Source organism: Vigna angularis, chromosome 3 (genome assembly GCF_016808095.1).
Source record: "Vigna angularis cultivar LongXiaoDou No.4 chromosome 3, ASM1680809v1, whole genome shotgun sequence".
NCBI lineage: Eukaryota > Viridiplantae > Streptophyta > Magnoliopsida > Fabales > Fabaceae > Vigna > Vigna angularis.
The window spans coordinates 35,096,232-35,115,881 of NC_068972.1; the positions used below are offsets into that span (position 1 = coordinate 35,096,232).

Here is a 19,650-nt window from a genome sequence, read left to right on the forward strand (position 1 = left end):
AGATTCCAAAAGCTTGGCAAGACATAGAGCTTGGGTGATTGAAGTGGGTTGAAGGACGACTACTCTGTGAATCTGAGGGATGAGGCCAGAGATTAGACAATTAAGTATCATCTCGGGAGTGAGGCCCAAAACACTTTGAAAGTTTTGCAAATCTGTTTGATATGCTGTAACAGTGCCATGTTTGCAGAGTTTGAATAGCTTGGCCTAATTGTTGGCATATGTTGATGGGCCAAAACGAAGTTCTAGAGCATGATTGAAACAATTCCAATCACTGAGTTGTTGATTCTAGTACATCCACTTGAGCCAACTGAGTATCTCGCCTTTCATATAAAGAACAAACATGTTTAATAAAAAATCCTAAGAAATATTATAAAATTCAAAAAATTGGTCAGCTTGAAATAGCCAATCTAAGGAATCTGTTCCATAAAAAAGAAACATATGGATTTTTGGTGGATAGATAGGGGAAGGGATTGATGGTGGAGGAGAGTGAAAAGGTGGAATGGTGGTGGTTGTTGCTGTAGTAAAAATGGTCTGGAAAATATTGGGAATTGGGGTGGAGTGGAAGGCGTGGTGCCTATGGACATATTGAAGAGTGTCAAAAGGTATATTGTGGGGTGGTATTGTGGTAGTAGTATGAGAAGATAAGGTGGATAGTAAAGTAGTGAGCGCATGGTTGATGGTGTCGAGCTTGGTTTCCAAAGCCGTTTGATGAGATTCCAAAGCTTGTTGAAGGGTGATGTAGCGACCATCGTGGTCTTGAGTAGTGAGAAGTTGTGTTTGAAGGTTGGCTAATTTGTCCAAAAAGGTATCCAAGGTTTCATCTAGGTCATTTTTTGGTTTAGGAGACATGGAAGTAGGTCATTGAAAGCACCAGAATGTTATGCACCGGAAAGAAGATGAAAATAAACTGATGAAAGATATGAAGAAAATGCAAATTTTACTCTCTATCTTTCTTGTTACATGGATAGGTCTTATAAATACCTTGAATTATTTTGGTGAATAAGACCCTAAGAGGCATCTGTTGCTTATTCTAGCATAAAATATTTCCAAGTGTAACATAATAACAACTAATACCTAGATGTACTCTTTGAACCATATGGGCTTTCATATTTTTCTGGTGGGCCTTGATTACTCTGACATGCTATCACTTTGTGTCATTATCTTTGTTTGCTCCTTTATTGAGGTAAATTGTTTTATGTTGACTCATAACTCGTCTTTTATTTTTATAATTCCAGTATATTTTGAGCCTTACAAAGGCGTTGGCTTATTGCCACGAGAAGCATGTTATTCATAGGGATATCAAGCCTGAAAATTTGTTGCTGGATCACGAGGTATGCTAAAATATCTTTCCTCCGCCAACGATGTATTTTTCCACACTAGTGTTCACTTATGGCAATGTTTGGAACTCTCGTGCCTAGAGTTTTAGTGTAGGTGCTCGAATCTGTTTTTGCTGTAATGCTAAAAGATATTGATGTCAAATCTCTAATGCCCTTTCTTGAAAAAGAAAATGAATTTTATTATTTTCATTCATGTCTATTACATTCTCCTTACCTTTATTTGTAACAATCTAATCTTCTAAAAAAAGAAAATAAGGAAAAAACATACTGAAATTAAAAAGAGAACGTAACACACACTAACTACACAAACACACCAAACAGAACACACCAAACAGAACACAACAAACACTAACGACACAAACACAGATATTAAAAACAGAACACACACACACTAAACAAAACATAAGACAGAACATTGGTCCCCGGCGACGACACCAAATTTGATGTCGAGGCCGCACTCGACTTATTGAATGAACACAGAAATCATAAATACATATTATTGAATGAGAGGGCTTAATTCCTTCTCCTACATTAGCATTACATTTATAAGGGAAGAAAGTAACTACCCATTTGCTTTCCAACTCACTTTGGTTGGAATACAACTCACACACACAGCTCACACACAACTCATACTGACAGCACACACACTAATCATTCTAATAATAATTCTAACACTCTTCCTCAAGCTGGAGCATATAAATTGTATGTACCAAGCTTGGAACTAATGAATTCAATTCTAAGTCCTCTTAAGGTCTTAGTTAACATATCTGCAAGTTGATCATTTGACCCAACAAACTCAGTACAAATTTCTTTGGACAACAATTTTTCCCTAACAAAATGGCAGTCAATTTCTATATGTTTGGTCCTCTCGTGAAACACTGGGTTTGATGCAATGTGGAGAGCAGCTTGATTATCGCAATACATCTTCATGGTTTGAATGTTATAGAAATTGAGCTCTTGAAGAAATTGCTTCACCCATATAAATTCACTTGTTAGTGATGCCATAGCCCTATATTCAGCTTCAGCTGTTGATCGGGCTACTACATTTTGTTTCTTACTCTTCCATGAAATGATATTTCCCCCAAGGAGAACACAATATCCAGTAGTAGACTGTCTATCAATAGGCGAGCCTGCCCAATCTGCATCATAGTATCCAGAGACTTGAATGCTTCCTTTATCTTCATATAACAACCCTTGTCCAGGAGCCTTTTTTAGGTATCTTAGAATACGAATGATAGCATTCCAATGGCCAAGACATGGAGCCTGCATGAATTGACTGACCACTCCAACTGCAAAAGATAGATCCGGTCTTGTAATAGTGAGATAAATCAGTTTTCCAACAAGTCTTCTGTATCTTTTTGGATCGGAGAACAATTCACCTTCGCTTGAAGCTAATTTTTGATTTGGGTCCATAGGACTGTCTATTAGTCTACAATCAATCATTCCTGTCTCTTGTAATATATCAAGAGCATATTTCCTTTGAGAGACAACAATTCCATCTTTTGACCGAGCTACTTCAATGCCTAAGAAGTATTTGAGGCTTCCAAGATCTTTGGTTTGGAAATGTTTGCATAAGTGTTTCTTCAGCTGAGATATTCCAACAACATCATTTCCTGTAATGACTATATCATCAACATATACTATTAGATAAACACATTTCCCAAGAGATGTAGTACAGTAAAAAACTGAATGATCTGCTTCACTTTGTTTCAAGCCAAATTGTTGAACAATAGAGCTGAATTTTCCAAACCAAGCACGTGGTGACTGCTTGAGACCATATAGAGAGCGATGCAATTTGCATACCATTCCATACTTTCCCTGAGCAACAAACCCTGGAGGTTGCTCCATATAAACTTCGTCCTCAAGATCACCATGAAGGAAGGCATTTTTTATATCTAGTTGATGAAGTGGTCAGTGACGAATAGCTGCCATTGCAAAGAATAGACGAATAGTAGACATCTTGGCCACAGGAGAGAAAGTCTCACAATAATCAATGCCATAAACTTGAGTGTATCCTTTAGCAACTAAACGAGCTTTGAGACGATCAATGTTGCCGTTTGAATCAACTTTAACTGTATACACTCATCGACAACCAACTGCCTTTTTACCCTGTGGAAGAGGTACCAACTCCCAAGTTTTATTTTGTTCGAGAGCTTGGATTTCTGCAATCATGGCCTCTCGCCAACCAGGATGAGCAAGTGCTTCTTCCATATTTTTAGGTATATGAACTGAAGACACTGAAGATATAAGTGCACAATAGGAAGGAGATAATCTGTGATAACTAAGAAAGTTATAGATTAGATGTGGGTTGCGAGTGGAACGAGTACCTTTCCGAAGAGCAATGGGCCAACCTGAATCATCTTCGGGAGTCGTGGGAGTAAGTGACGGTGAGGAAGAATCTGAAGGAGAGGATTCACCATTTTCTGGATATTCTACCTGTGTAACGTTGGGAGATGATGGTTCAGGGGAACTAGGACGCTGAGTTGGAGACACAGGAGGAATATTTGACTCAATCATGGGAAGAGGAAGGACCTGTTGGATAACCTCAATCTCTTGTTCAGATGAAGTGAAGTAGGGAGTTTGTTCATAAAAGGTAACATTTGCAGACATAAAGTACTTTTTAGTTTCAGGAGAGTAACACCTATAACCTTTTTGAAGCCGTGAATATCCCAAGAAGACACATTTGATTGTGCGAGCTGAAAGCTTATCTAGTCCAGGAGACATGTCATGAACAAAACATACGCAACCAAAGATTCGAGGAGAGGTGTGAAAGAGAGGTTGGTTGGGAAAAAGAATGGAAAAAGGATTTTTATGATTAAGAGAAGAAAAGGGCATCCTATTAATAAGATAACATGCAGTTAAAACGACATCGCCCCAGTGATGAGTGGGAATATGGGTACTAAGCAAAAGAGTACGGGTAGTTTCAATCAAGTGTCGGTTTTTTCTTTCTGCTATACCATTTTGTTGTGGTGTATGAGGACAAGTAGACTGATGTAGTATACCATGAGAGTTTAAAACTGCAGAGAAATTTGAAGAGAAGTATTCTTTTGCATTGTCACTTCTTAGAATCTTGATAACTTGGCCAAATTGATTTTTGATTTCATTTAAAAAAGAAGTAAAGATGGATAACAATTCAGAACGATCTTTCATAAGATAAACCCAAGTACATCTTGAATATTCATCAATGAAAGTAACAAAATACCGAAAACCAAAAGACGAGACACGACTAGGTCCCCAAATATCAGAATGGATAATGGAAAAACTAGAATCACACGTTGTTTGTGACCTTTTAGGAAAGGAAGACCGAACGTGTTTTCCGAGTTGACATGACTCACATTCTAAACTATTGACATTACCAAGTTCAGGGAACAGTTTTTTTAATTTTAACAAATGAGGATGACCAAACCGATCGTGTAACAGTTTAAGAGTAGGAGCTGCAACACATGACACATGGGGATGAGATCCAAAATGGTATAATCCTCCCGCTTCATATCCTTCTCCAATCCGTTTCCCTGTCCCACGCTCCTGTATAACAAAGGAGTTGTTATCAAAGGTTATTGAACAATTTAATGATTTGGTTAACTGACTCAAGGAAATCAAATTGAAAGGACAATTAGGAACAAATAGAACAGATTGAAGATTTAAGGATGGAGACAGGGAGACATGACCAATGCCCTTTGATGAGACTTTTGAACCATTTGCAAGGGTTATTAAATGAGATTTTTCTTGAAAAGAAAGGGTTGAGAACAAAGAGGTATTACCGGAGATATGATCAGAAGCACCCAAATCAATTACCCATGAAGTTTGATCTTTGGGAGATTGAGAAATGCACGCTGTACTTGAAGATGTTTGTGGCATGCTATTGGATTTTAACCGTAGGTACTCTTGATATTCATCTTCAGTAAATTTTGAATCTGAAGGGTTAGACTGAGAGATATTAGCGATTTTTTGAGGAAAACCATGCAATAAGTAGCAATTCTCTTGAGTATGACCCATCCTTTTGCAATATGTGCACGGACCTCGCCCTCGATCTCCACATCCTCCTCCTCTAGTACCACGTCCTCTTCCGCGTGCGATAAGCATGACAGATTGCTCTACAACCCCAAAAGTTTCTTGAGGGTGTGGCATCGAAACCCGAAGAAGACGTGTGGTCAAGGATTCCATGGAGGGAACTTCATGACTGGTTAGAAGTTGATCTCGGATATGAGCAAGGTCGGGATGCAGAGCTCGAAGAATCATTACCATATAATACTTGTCTAACCTTGTTTTGATATCTTCAGAAGATCCTGCTTCTAAAAACATCTGCAATTCTTCAGTAGCGGATTGGGCTTCAGCCATAAAGGATACCATATCATGGTTTTCCATTTTAAGGGATGCAAGTTTATTTGCCGTGTCATACAGACGTTGAATGTCATTGGCATAAATGCTTTGAGCTTTCTTCCAAAAAGAGTGACATGTCTTGAAAGCTCTAAGGGATATGAAGATTTGTGGTTCTACGGATTGCCACAACAAAGCACACAGTTGGAAATCTGCTTCTTTCCATTGATCTGCTTTTTCAGCTGGTACGTGTGTTCCATCTTGCTCAAGATGATCATAACATTCGTGACCAAGAAACCACATTTCAACAGCAGCGGACCAAGATAAATAATTTTTTCCATTCAGTTTTTCAGAAGTGATATTGGGACTTCCTGACAATGAGATAATGCTGCCAGTTGCCATTGCACGGTGTCTATGAATCTGAAGTCCTGAAACTCAGAAATGGCTGCGGCGAGTTGACTGGAAGCAGCACGAAGTGATTCCGACGTCGGAACGGTGGCGCGTGAACAGTACGCGCCCAAGCTCAGCTGGAGAAAGGTGGCGCGTGGAGGCGCGTGGAGAGGATTTTTGGACTGATTCCAGTGGGGTTATCTGTCGCTCGGAGAGGCGCTCCATTTCTGCTGGTCGCCGGACGAAACAGACGTCGGAACGGCGGCGCGTGAACAGTACGCGCCGAAGCTCAGCTGGAGATAGGTGGTGCATTTTAGACTGATTCCAGCAGGGTTATCTGTCACTCGGAGAGGCACTCCAGATCTGCTGGTCGCCGGACGAAACTGGGTTGACCGATGGTGGCGGACGGCGGCGGATGGCGGCAGACGGTTGACGGACGGTGGCGATATGTGGTGATGAGTGTGCCAAACAGTGAATAAAGTTTGAAAAAAAAAGAGGTTGATATATGATTATGGTAGATGATGAGTGATAATGGTGGAGCTATATCTGATAGCTCAACTGAGGAAAGAAAAACCAGAGCGGGATCGACCCGCTCTGATACCATATTGAATGAACACAGAAATCATAAATACATATTATTGAATGAGAGGGCTTAATTCCTTCTCTTACATTAGCATTACATTTATAAGGGAAGAAAGTAACTACTCATTTGCTTTCCAACTCACTTTGGTTGGAATACAACTCACACATACAGCTCACACACAACTCATACTGACAGCACACACACACTAATCATTCTAATAATAATTCTAACACGACTCAAATTGAATTGTGCAATTAAGTGCAGTATACTAGGATGTGACTCCTAGGTCGTCCCTTAAGGACCAATTTTGGTTCCGTCAAAGGATCAAACACGTAGTGGGGGGTTTTGAGCAGATTTACGAATTGAAATTAACATAGCAAACAACTTAAACTAAACAATGATTAAAAACAGGTTGGCTATTAGTTCAATTGCAATGCTTCCAATCCTGGATTAGCAATAATTCATCCGCTCCTCTCACCACTAATCCAACACAAATTAATCAACTAAGTGAAGATTAAAACGGTTTTCATAATAGTGAATTAAGAAAATGCAATGCACATATTTAATCACTTCTAGCGCCACCAGAGATTAAGCAACTGCGGCTCTAATCAACTAAGCGGAGATTAAACACAAATTAGACCACTAAGTGTGTACCTAATTGCAAGCACATAATAGATTACATATGATGCAAGGTATGAAGAGCAGAATCACAATGACAGTGCAATAATCTCAAAGAAGCAATGCAATCTCCCTGGTTACCAACCCAGCAAATTCAAGCTTTCACTAAAACGAATTGGAAACAGCAAAACGAATTGGAAAACATCAAAGACAAAGGAGAACGAAATTGGAATACGAAAATGAACTGGAACACGTGAAATTGGAAAATGAAAGTGCAGAAGCAAGAGCATTAAAATGAAATTGCAATGAAAACGAAATTAGAATGAAAACTGAAAAACGAAAAATACAAAAACCTAACACAGAGCAACTCTTTACATCCCAACACAATGGAATGGAATAAAATGTTTCAAAGTTCAACTGCATGGGTACAAAACCCTAGGCAACAACCCTTAAAATGGGCTTCTCCCTAATACTAAAAATGGGCCCAAAGTTTAAGTCGGACCCAAAATACAAAGGAAATAAAATTCCAAACGAAATTAAAATAAAACGCTGAGGTGGACGATGGTAGATGACGTGGCAGCCCTCTTGAAGTCCAAAATATAATTCCAGAATTGTCCTAAAAGTAATAATGGGAATAATTAAGCTCAGATAATTCAAATTAATTAAAATATGAATTACTGGTCAAATTAAGTCCAAATAAAAAAATTGAGAAAATAATGGACAATTAAGCAGAATTCAATAATTAAATTTGGTACAAAAAGCTAAGTGAATAGGAGAAAATAATGATTCATAAGACAACCTTCTTGGTTAAAGAAGGATCCCCCTTGATTATCACTTCTTTTCCTCCTTGGATGAAAAATTAAACTTATTGTTAACTCCTTCCAATTGATTCTAACTTCTCCAAGTGTTGCTAACCAAGCCACCCCTTAAATAAGGTCCACTCCTCCTAGTTCAAATAACAAAAAACCTTCCTGTAGTTCCAGCCCTTCCATCTGCAAAATTAAATCTTTACAAACTCCACTTGTAACTTTTTGATGGCCATCTCCCAAACTAACCTTACAAGGAAGGGTTTTATCTACTTCCAAACCCAGTTCAACTACTAATTGATTAGAGATAAAGTTGTTACTGACATCACTATCAATCAAAATCAAAATTTCCTCCCTTGCAACCATCCTCGTAACTTCATTATATTTGTTTGAGTTAACCCTCCTGCAGAAGAAACAGATAACTCCATCTGTTTTTGCTCTTCTTCTCTGTCTTCAAATTCTTCTTCCTCTTCATTCTCTCCCAAAATTAACACCCTAAGATTCTTTTCAGGACATTTATGGCCAGGACTATATGGCCCCCCACATTGAAAGCACCTTCTCTCTTCCCTATGCTTGATATATACAAGATATGGTAGATTTCAGAATCCCCTGGTCTTGTTTTCCTCTGAACTAGAACTGCCCACCTTAGATTCCAAAGTTACTCCCCCTCCGTCTCTCTTTGTCGTGCTCAAGTGATTGGAGCTTCCTTGTTTAGTTCGAGTTCCCTTCATGGTTTCTACTCGAGAAACTATTCCCTCTTAGCTTGGATATAGATTATTCTTGAACGTTGTCAGTTCTCCAGTCTTGACATCCCTTGAGACTCCTTCCACATCCGTTTCAATCTCCGTTGCTCTCATTAAATCTTTGGGATTATGTGGTCAGATCTAGATTCTAATATTGATATGCAATCTTGCAAAGAAGTATACCATTGACTGTTCTTGCGTCAAATCCGTGGCTTGTCCAACTAATATTTCAAATTCTTGTATATAGTCCTCCATTTCTCCTTTTTGTCTAACAACGGCCAACTTCTCAAACAATGTTGCTCTATCCTTTCCTCCAAATCTCCTTATCAACGCTTCTGTCAGATCTTCCCACGTAGGATTGTTGGTTTTCTTCCTCCAAAATCAAAACTAATGATTGGCCCCTTCTTCCATACCAATAAATGTCAACTTAATCTTCTCCCTGGGTGTAACTTCCTGTACTTCAAAAAATTTTCAGCCTTAGAAATCCATCTGATAGGATCCCTTCCTTCAAATGAAGGTAGTTCCACCTTTTTCATCGACCCCCGCTAGTTCTCTGTTTTATCTTCCTCCCATTCTTCGTCTATCTCTCTTCCCTTCTTCCCACTCTAGCACCATTTATCGAATCCTTGCTCCCTTCAGACCCCTTTTCAATATTCTTAAGTTTGCGCATGACATCATCCTCCATCATTTCACTGAGTCTTTGAAAGTTGACTCTGGATTCTTCTTTCATCTTCTCCATTGTCCTCTCTAACATGCTCATTCTACCCTCCATGACTCTCACTCTCGATGTTTTGGTATCCAACAGGTCAAACCAATTTGTTAGGTTTCTTAAGAGTAAGAAACAAGTCTTCAGATCAGTTATACGTATAAAACACTCAAAACTTATAATTCAACATTAATTCACACTACCATTAATGGAAAAATGTAATTAAGAGAACATTCAACAACACTTAAGTGAAATAAATCCCTTCATACAGGATAAACCCTGTCCAAACTATGAAAAAAATGCATCACACCCACCAAGAGGAACCGTTTCCCCTTAAAAGAAACCTTTAAAACATAATAACTACCAATAACTACTGTACTAACCACTCCCCTAAACCATCCAACCTCTCTTAATTGCCCTGTAACTTCTGGTTTGACTTCTTCGTCCTAACATACACCTTTAAAGTCCTATTAAAGTACTAGATCAAATGATGGCTTCCTATTCTGAGGTAGTATGATTTACCCATATTTGAGCAGACCCTTTGTTGTTTCCCATGTGCTCAAGAACATTATTTCTTCCATGAAGTTTGAAGCATGTTTCCTTGGTATGTTTAGATCTTTTACAGTATGAACAATAGTCTTCGCGATTACTTTTTTCAAATGACTTTCCCCTAACATTTGTTCTTTCCAGTTGTCATGTGTTGGAGATCTTCCCATCAAGCATGATAACTCTCCGAGTTTTTTCCCTTCTTACCATAAAAAATAGTTTTGATAGGGATGATAATTTTTCTCTTTCTAAGATTTGTACCCAAATTAGGTTGTACTCATGATTTAGGCCATGGAGAAATTTAAAGATTCTTCCTCTTTCCACAGCTTCAACATGTGCGGCAGCATCTGTTTTACACATCTTTATTGTTTGGCATTGATCTAATTCAATCCAAAGTCCATTCAGGATTCCGAGATATTCTGATATGGAAAGGGAGTCCTATTTTGTGTTAAATATCCTGCTTTCAATGTCATAGCTTGCAACTTAATCCTTTTTTAATAAAAAAGTACTCTGTAAATCATTCCATATCTCTTTGGTAGAAGAATGAAACATATAATTTCGACTTATCTCAGGAATCATGGAATGCCACGTCCAAGTCATAATTAGTGAATCTTCATTGTCCCAAATAGGAAAATAGTGTCGTCTAGTCCTGACCCTCCTCTATCTTTGTGATCTAGTCTTGAATGTCCCTTGAGAATCCTTCGAGTCACTGTTATCGAACTCGCGAGTGAACTCGTTAACTCGGTCGAGTTTACGAGTTCACATAGTGCTTTTGAGTTAACTTGTAAGCAAACTCGGTTTTGGTGTAGGATTGGTGGAATCGGTGGTAGACTCGATAAACTCACCTGAAATCGTGAGTCTGGTTCTGATTTTGCGAGTTTGGGAAGAAATTTCGAAAACATAAAACAACTTCGTTTTTAGGGCTCACCAGATTAGGTTTTTGAGCTTTCGTTCAAGAGATTCTGTTACGTATCCCAGTAGGAGACGTAACTAAAACAACCTCTCAATCACTCAAAACAAACAAAAGAATGACAAAAGAATGGAATTGAATGAATGGATATCTTTTATTGATGGTAATGCAACCAAACAATGGAAGAAAAGTGAAATGCAAGTATTGCTCAAAGATTGTAAGTTGAGGCATATTTAAATTTAAGCATCATCTTTTTGGAACTAGGGAAGATTTTGAACCTTGTGCTTCTGTTTCAGATGAAATAAAAAATTTGATGATAAAAATAGTTGTGGAAGCTAAGAATGCTTCATGAAAGAAAAGAAAGTTAAATATCATTGATGAAGATGATGAAGAAAGTGAGAGTGTTGAAGGAGGACATAACGTATTCAATTTTAAAGGAAAACAAAAAGTTGCTACTACTACCAAGGGGGGAGTTCAAGCAACTATAAATCAAATGATGAAAAAAGGATACAAAGAAGAAGTTGATGCTCATGTGGCTGAATTCTTTTACACTAGTGCAATTTCTTTTAATGTAATTAGAAATTCAGCTTTTACAAAGATGTGTGAAATGATTAGTAAGTATGGAGTTGGATACAAACCAACATCTTATCATGATATTAGAGAGAAGCTCTTGAAACAAGCTGTGAAGAAAATAGATGTAGTTCTTGAGGAATATAAGGAGGAGTGGAAGAGAGCTGGATGTACAATTATGTCTGATGGTTGGACGGATAGAAAAAGATGTTTTATTTGCAACTTCTTGGTGAATAGTTCTAAAGGATGATTTTTCTTTATTCACTTGACACTTTAGACATTTCAAAAATAGCTGATAAAGTTTTCAAAATGTTGGATGATGTTGTCGAGTTTGTTGGAGAAGAAAATGTTGTTCAAGTTGTCACTGATAATGCTGCAAATTTCAAGGCAGCCGGAGAGTTGTTGGAGCAAAAGAGGGAAAATTGTATTGGACTCCATGTGCATCACATTGCATTGGTTTGATATTTGAAGATTTTGAAAAAATTTGAAGGTCCATGAATTGACCATTAAGAAGGGAAGAAAGATTACCACTTACATTTATGGAAGATCAATATTGATTTCCTTGTTGAAAAAGTTCACTTAAGGTAGAGACTTGATAAGACCGGGTGTGACTAGATTTGTCACGGTTTATTTAACTCTTGCTTGTCTTCATGTATTGAAGGCATCATTGTTGACCATGTTTAGCTCTGAGGAATGGAAGACAAGCAAGTTTGGAACTTCACAAGAGGGGAGAAAAGCAGAACATGTGGTATTAGATAGTCGGTGTTGGAAGAATATCTCCACATGCTTGAAAGTTGCTGCCCCTCTTATGGTGGTCTTAAGATTAGTGGACTCAGATGTAAAACCCGCAATGGGTTTCATTTATGAAGAAATGGATTGTGCAAAAGAGAAGATTAGGTCTAACTTTAACAATATCAAAAAGAGGTAAATTTTCAAACTTTTACTCAATCAATGTTTAATTACTTATGTGTGAAATTATTTCTGATATAGCATAATTGATGTAGTTATGAAGAGGTTCGGAGAATAATTCATGCTCGATGGGATAATCAACTTCATAGGCCTTTGCATGCAGCTGCCTATTTTTTGAACCCCATTTCCACTATGAACCTAACTTTAGATGTGATGATGGTGGAGAGGTGAAAGAAAGATTGTACATTTGCATGAGAAGATTGATACCAGATATGGCAGAAAGAAGAAAAATTAATTTACAAATTGTTGAATTTCATTATGCTAGAGGACTTTTTGGAATGGAAGATGCAAAGGAGTGTAGGAAAGAGTTAAATCCTGAGAAATGGTGGGATATGTTTGGTGATGCAACTCCGGAGTTGAAGAGATTTGTTATTCGAATTCTAAGCTTGAGTTGTAGTTCTTTTGGATGTGAGCGTAATTGGAGCTCATTTGAAATGGTAATTTAAATTATTTTTAATTTATAAATTTCTTTATTATGTTTATATCTTCACTAAAAATATTATATTTCATTTTAGGTTTATACGAAGAGAAAGAATCATTTGCATTAAAAAAGATGAATGATTTAGTTTATGTGATGTATAACTCCAAGTTGAAAAGTAGACAAATTCGAAAAATTGTAGCTCTTCCATTTGATGACATTGAATCAGATGATGAATGGATAACTGAAGAGGCAGATGATGTTGTTGAGATTGAACAAGTTGAAGGTGAAAATGATGGTGAAAATGTTCACTTAGATGGAGCAACAACATATCCTGCTCTAGATGCTCTTGATCTTGATAACATAACATTTGGGGACAATGAGGATGCACAACATTCATCAAAGGAAGAGTTAGATGGGGATGATGATGCCATTATTAGAGGATTAGACATAGAGACTTTGACATTTCAATTTATGTTTTACAATATTTCTATGAACTTATGTATTTGAATTTATATAATTTTGTTATCTTATTTGAATTAGAAATGTTATTTATATATTTTTTTCATGCAAAGTAAATTCTTACGAGTTTACGAGTCGAGTTTATTGGACTCTCACGAGTTTACGTAAACTCTCGAGTTTACGTAAACTCTCGAGTTTGACAACCTTGCTTCGAATGTACTAGATCCATTGTAAGAAATTCCGACCATCCTACCGATAGGCACCCACCACATTTGGAACATCATTAGGACCCAAAGGAATAATTTTTACCTCAGACATCCCTTGGAACACAATCAGGTTTCACCGGTGGCCTTATTCGAGACGACGAAGACGTGTGGGCTACACTGGGAAAAAGAAGCAGAACTTAAAACTCAGATCTACTCAAATCTGGGCTAGGACGCTCCAGGGACCTGTGGAATGGACTCAAGAGGCTCCGACGACCCTTTCTGTGATGGTTGCAGTGAATGGGTCTCGCCGGAGCTAGGCGTGTGGGCTACATGCGTCGGCAATAGTGGTGGCGTGTGGCGGCGTCTTTTCCAAAGCGATTTCTAGCGTTGTGTGCGCCGGAGTTGGGCACACCTTTCTACCCTATCAACAAACCCAATCGACTATGGCGGCAGCCGTAATGGCAGACAACGACGATGGTGGCTACTGATGAGCGGAATGGAACTCCCAAGATTAGGAGTTCTGATACCATCTTGAAAAAGAAAATGAATTTTATTATTTTCATTCATGTCTGTTACATTCTCCTTACCTCTATTTGTAATAATCTAATCTTCTAGAAAAGGAAAATAAGTAAACAACATACTTAAAAATAAACTAGAAGATTATATAGATATTTTCTCTAATTAGAAAGATTTTATAAATATTTTCTTTAATTAGGAAGATTTTCCTCTAATTACAACACCCTTTTCCCACTCTCATCAAAAAGAGACTAAATGAAAGTGAATCCATTCGGTAGATAGTTGGAGCCAATTGATTATATTTGGGGTTTAAGGGCACTTGTATGTTCAACTAATAGTGACTTGATTGCAGGGTCGTCTTAAAATTGGAGACTTTGGTTGGTCTGTTCAGTCTAAAAGCAAAAGACATACCATGTGTGGCACATTGGATTATTTAGCACCAGAAATGGTTGAAAATAAAGCTCATGACTATGCTGTTGATAACTGGACTCTTGGTATCCTTTGTTATGAGTTCCTCTTTGGTGCCCCTCCATTTGAGGCTGAGAGTCAAGCTGATACCTTCAAAAGGTACAAAACTTCTTGGGCTATATGTTTATTTAAAGTAGACGTTGTTCTTTCATTGTGTATTTAGCTTTGTGTAGGATAATGAAGGTTGACCTAAGCTTCCCTTCCAACCCTTCTGTTTCTTTAGATGCCAAAAGTCTGATTAGCCGGGTAAGTTAACATCCCAGTATTGATATCTTGGCCAAAGTAAATTCTTTCAGTGAACAAATTAGTCGTCTTTCTGACAGCAATCTATAAAATAATGTAGCTTCTGGTGAAGGACTCCTCACGAAGGCTCTCTCTTCAGAAGATAATGGAACATCCTTGGATAGTCAAGAATGCAGATTTTTCGGGTATTTGCTTGTAATACCGACTTAATTACTCATTTAACTGGGAACGAGGGATTAAAACTGAATTCTGTATGTGATGTAAAATGCAAGCAATGTGAGTGTTTTGTAGTGTACTATCATCAGCTTGAATGACTCATTATCTTCGCCGTGAGGTTAGGAGCATTAGGATTGTGTATATGCTGATCTAAACCAGGCATGACGAAGATTTATTTTTGCATGCTCAATACTGAATGTCACCCCTCAGATTTAACGATTTCTCTTTGATGAGTTAGTCCTATGTTGAAATTTGGATAATTAATATTGATATTTTGTCTTTCTTTTTCGTAAGTTTTAAATGGAAAAATGATTTTATAATATGAAATCAGTTACCAAATTAGGATATTTGCTGTTCATGATGAAATTTGGATTCTAATTCCAGCGGAGCTGCTTCAAAGGGTGCTGCAATTCTAAAACCAAAAGCAAATTTGTCAAATAACGTGTCCTGTGATATTAACTTATTTATTATTATTATTATTATTATTACTTCTTTCTCTGCCTTTCAATCAGAGGAACAGAATTTTTGTGTTGTCAAATAATGTGTTCTAGGTTGATGAGATTAACTGTGAATGAGTACTTTAATAAAAATAAGAAAAACTAATGAAATAGAAGTCCGTTGCATACAATTGAAACTCTAATAACACACGGATACTTTAGTTGATATTAGAATCAAGAAACAAACGGATACTTGCAGACAACGTATCTCTTTATGTGTATGTTCTCTTTGTTTGAGTATATGTACGTTTTTCAGCTTTTTCGTCAACTTCTTTCTATTTTCTCTTGCTCTTTTATTGTTGTTCTTCAGAATGTATTGGGTACTAACTAAACTTCTGTTCTTCATTGATCTCCAATTATGATCAGCTTGATTTGTGCTTTGAAAATCTTCATGGAGTCATCGATGTAATCTGCAGCTTTGAAGCTTTTGGATAATTGGATAACTTTATTTTTGCTTGACTTTTGCAACTTCTACTTTGAGATCTTAGCATCATCGCTTTGTATCGGTATCCTCATCTTCATGGATTATCTTGATTTAACTCTTCAATGCATCTATTTCCGTTTTTATATCATTATCTTCATTCTTTCCTTGAATTACTTCATTCTTTCAATCATAGTTGTAGATGACCTTGTAACATATATTTGTGTAATTTGATGAATTTAAGGATCATGCTCAACTTGGCATTTAGAAATTCTTGATTGAAATATTCTTTTGTTGCATCATATTATCTTGTTTCCTTTTCTTGATTAAGAAGGCTTGGATATTTTATCTCCGACTTTCTGAATTTTTTTCTTTAGGAAACTTTTTTACCATATTAAATAATATCTCAAATATATTCAGAGCAAATAACTCTTGATATGATTTATCAAAGAATGAAACAAATTTTATGTCAATAAACCTGTTAGGACCCTTAAGATTTCCTGTTAGTGGAAGACAAGTGTAGGTACAAGGGTTTCTAAAAATCAGAAAGTGAAAGACAGGTGTGCAGCGTTGAGTGGCCGATCGGTTTAGTGACGGTAGTATTTAAAGCAAAATTTCAAATTTGGTGTCACTTTTCTGCGTGTACCCCTTCATCTTCAACCTTCTGGGTTCTTCATTTTCTCCTTCTTCTCTCTACAATCTTCTTCTTCTCTCTATAAATTCTTACCTTTTCTTTCATCTGATCATCATTCAAGCAGTGTCTGAGTCTTCCTGGTGTCAAGGGCTTCACTTTGCACCGATCAAGTTGTGGTTTTAAGCTGGTGAGTTCCTTCTCTTCTTAGAATGTTCGTTTTCTGACACATGCAAGTCAAGTTCTGGTTGCATGAGTTTATCATCTCATTCTAAGCACCTTTCTGATCTTTTGTTTGGTTTAGTTTCATAAATCGTGATCCGTAGGATTCTAAGATTTCAGGTGGTGAGCTATTCTATACAAACTGTGAGCGTTTGGTTAAGTTTAAGAGGTAAGGGAAACTTGTAATTTAATTATGATTCTTGTTTTGAATGTTGGCTTGGGTGTTTGATGTTTTGTATATATATATATATATATATATTTGGTTGAGATGAATTATAAAGGTTGTTGTATGATTGTCTGTATGTGAGTGATGGTTATACATGGTGAAAACTAGGTATGAATAGAGTTTGAGTTTCAATCTGCGTATTTCGTAATTGTTTTCGAAAGTCAGTCTTGACCGTTCGGTTTTACTTTGAGCATTCGGTTTGAACTGGATTCTTCTTCTGTAGAAAATTTCAGTTAATGACCGATTGGTTTTATATTATTATAGTTGTAAATAAGCGTTCGATCTGGGTATAGTTTTCTATTTTTACTTCTTAAATCAGCTTAGTTAAGGTATTCAATAATACTTAAATTCTTAAATATTATATTTATTCTTTGATGAAAATAAGTTATATGTATTTGTATTTAGAATATATTCTTTCATTGTATAAGCTCAGTAGTGCTCGGTCTTGAACCAAACGCTCGGTCTTGTCATAATCTTCAATTATGTACTTATATTTGAAACTTGGAGTGTTAGGTCCAACTTAGTAGTGTTCGGTTAAAAGCTTGTGGTGTTCAGTTTAAGTTCTTAGGTTTCGGTTAAAAGTTTTCATGATTTTAGGGTAAGTCTAATTATATGCATTTCGTACATTCTTAGAGTTCTGTATAGTAAAGACCGTTTGGTCATAACTGTTGAGTATCAAGTAAACGTGTTGTGTCACCAAAGTCTTACCTAGTATGGACTGGTCGGTCCTATTCTGTGGATAAGTGAAAGACCGCTCGGTCTTACACTAAGTATTCCATTAAATTATTCTAAAAAATATTCTCTCGTTCGGTCTTGCTTCTAAGATGGAAGTTGTTTCTTTCATTGCTGTTCTAAGATGGGATCTTATTTTCAGTGTTCAGTCTGATTGTATTGATGATGAAATATGATGATATTTAAAATGTGATATGAATTGAATAGTATGGATATGAAAGAGTATTCCAGAGAGGAATATCTTAGGATTTGTTATGGAATGGTAAAATATGAATGTGGTCATGCTAAGGTAGCGTTTATCCTGATATTTTATGATTACTCATTCTCAAGTAGAGAGGAGTAAATCATGTGTGAGAATGGCAGGAGGTCCTAGTCCATAAGGTTAATATGGGCGAAGTATAACAGACTAACCCCGAGTGGCAGCTGTTGAGGGCATCCCAGTTACTACATCACCCGGGTGCAAAAACGTCGTAGCTACACAAAATTCATACAGTCCGGACAGTCAGAGGAAAGTGGTCGGTCATTGCATGCATTGATGTATGGTTATGGTTGGAAATGCATGATTGGTTGTTGCATGATTGACTATTGAATTATATTAGGTTTATGTGAAATATATGTTTTACTGAATTAATTAAATTACATAAGCTTACCCTATTTACTGTCTTGTCTATATTGTCCGTTCGGCCATCATTTCCTGTTACAATGATCATCCTGTGGATATGAGCAGGAGGAGAAGAGTGTCTACTGGAAGAGGCTCTAGAAGAAGTGGAACTAAAAGTTGAACCGTAGGACCGTTTGGTCGATAGAATTAGTTCTGTTTTAATATAAACTTTCGGTGTAGGTTTGGTGTTTGAACCGTTCGGTCTAGTTTATTGTTTTGTAGAGTTTAAATTCTGAAGTCTGGTTGTAAGGCTGTTCGGCCAAGAGCGTACCTCTTCCCTTTCAAAACTGAACTGTAATATTGTTAATTGTGAATATTCTATGGTATTAGTTTTGGGATGTTACAAAACCAATGATATAATTATAACAAGTTAATCATATAGAAAAATATTTAATTCAAAGCATAAATCATTCAAACAGTGAATCAAAACATTAATAAACATGTCAGTCATTAAAGTGTTAGTTGATTTCTTATAATCGTTTGATGGTTATTAGGAAACAATTTTGTTCAATCGTCTGATCATGACATTTTGAACCATTTGGTCTAGTGAAGGTTTCATTTATTCCTCATTGGTAGTCGTATGAGGATCAACTTTAGTGGGCTCATATCGTCTGAGCAATGTAACTTATAGCGTCTGATCAATGTAACTATTGTATGGTCTGATTAATACTTTTCACGGTATTATTTGATGATTTTGAATGATTTTGAATAACCAGTTGTAATCTAAAATATTATGTGTTAGATGATATAATCAATTCTTTGTCTATTCCTTGTAAAGCATAGTTGGGAAAACCACTTGAAGCATGGGGTTTGAAGCATGGGGATCGTACTGTATGGACTTAACAATTATTGTATGATGTAAGCTCTGAAAATTGTTATACATTGATATAATGAAATTCTAAAAGATGGTTCGTAAAGTAATACATGTACTATGATACTTTATATAGTTAAATGCTTATGATTTATTCCTATAGATTTGTCATCATAAAAAAAAGGACATAAAAAAAGGGTTAAATATGATTTTAGTTCCTAAACTATCAAGTGATTTTGTTTTTAGTCCCTCTTTCAAACTAAGGTACCTTTTGGTCCTTATCCTTTAGGAAAACATAATTTTTCGTCCTAAAAAAGAACGATGTTAAGTAGAGGCTGAGCTGGCTAACGTCTGGCCACGTATTCAGATAGATTTCCTTGGTAAGTTTTGGCACGTGTTATTGGAAGTTTGATGACATGTCTCCA

General features: G+C 36.7%; 1 protein-coding gene across 5 annotated transcripts in view; it reads left to right on the top strand.

Annotated features, from left to right (window-relative positions):
• Nucleotides 1–16,774, top strand: part of LOC108324864 (serine/threonine-protein kinase Aurora-3) — a 34,401-nt gene extending 17,627 nt beyond the window's left edge. Inside the window, exons 3-7 of one of the 5 annotated variants that reach the window (XM_052874402.1) lie at nucleotides 1,236–1,331; nucleotides 14,450–14,664; nucleotides 14,739–14,811; nucleotides 14,909–14,993; nucleotides 16,701–16,774. In XM_052874402.1, coding sequence (XP_052730362.1) covers nucleotides 1,236–1,331; nucleotides 14,450–14,664; nucleotides 14,739–14,811; nucleotides 14,909–14,993; nucleotides 16,701–16,759 — 528 coding nt within the window. In that variant the 3' untranslated portion in view covers nucleotides 16,760–16,774. Of the gene's footprint in view, nucleotides 1–1,235; nucleotides 1,332–14,449; nucleotides 14,665–14,728; nucleotides 14,812–14,908; nucleotides 15,313–15,887; nucleotides 16,091–16,700 lie in introns of those variants that run through there. The other 4 variants (XM_017557795.2, XR_008247634.1, XM_052874403.1 and 1 more) reach the window with 4 other exon arrangements.
• Nucleotides 16,775–19,650: the final 2,876 nt, after the last annotated feature.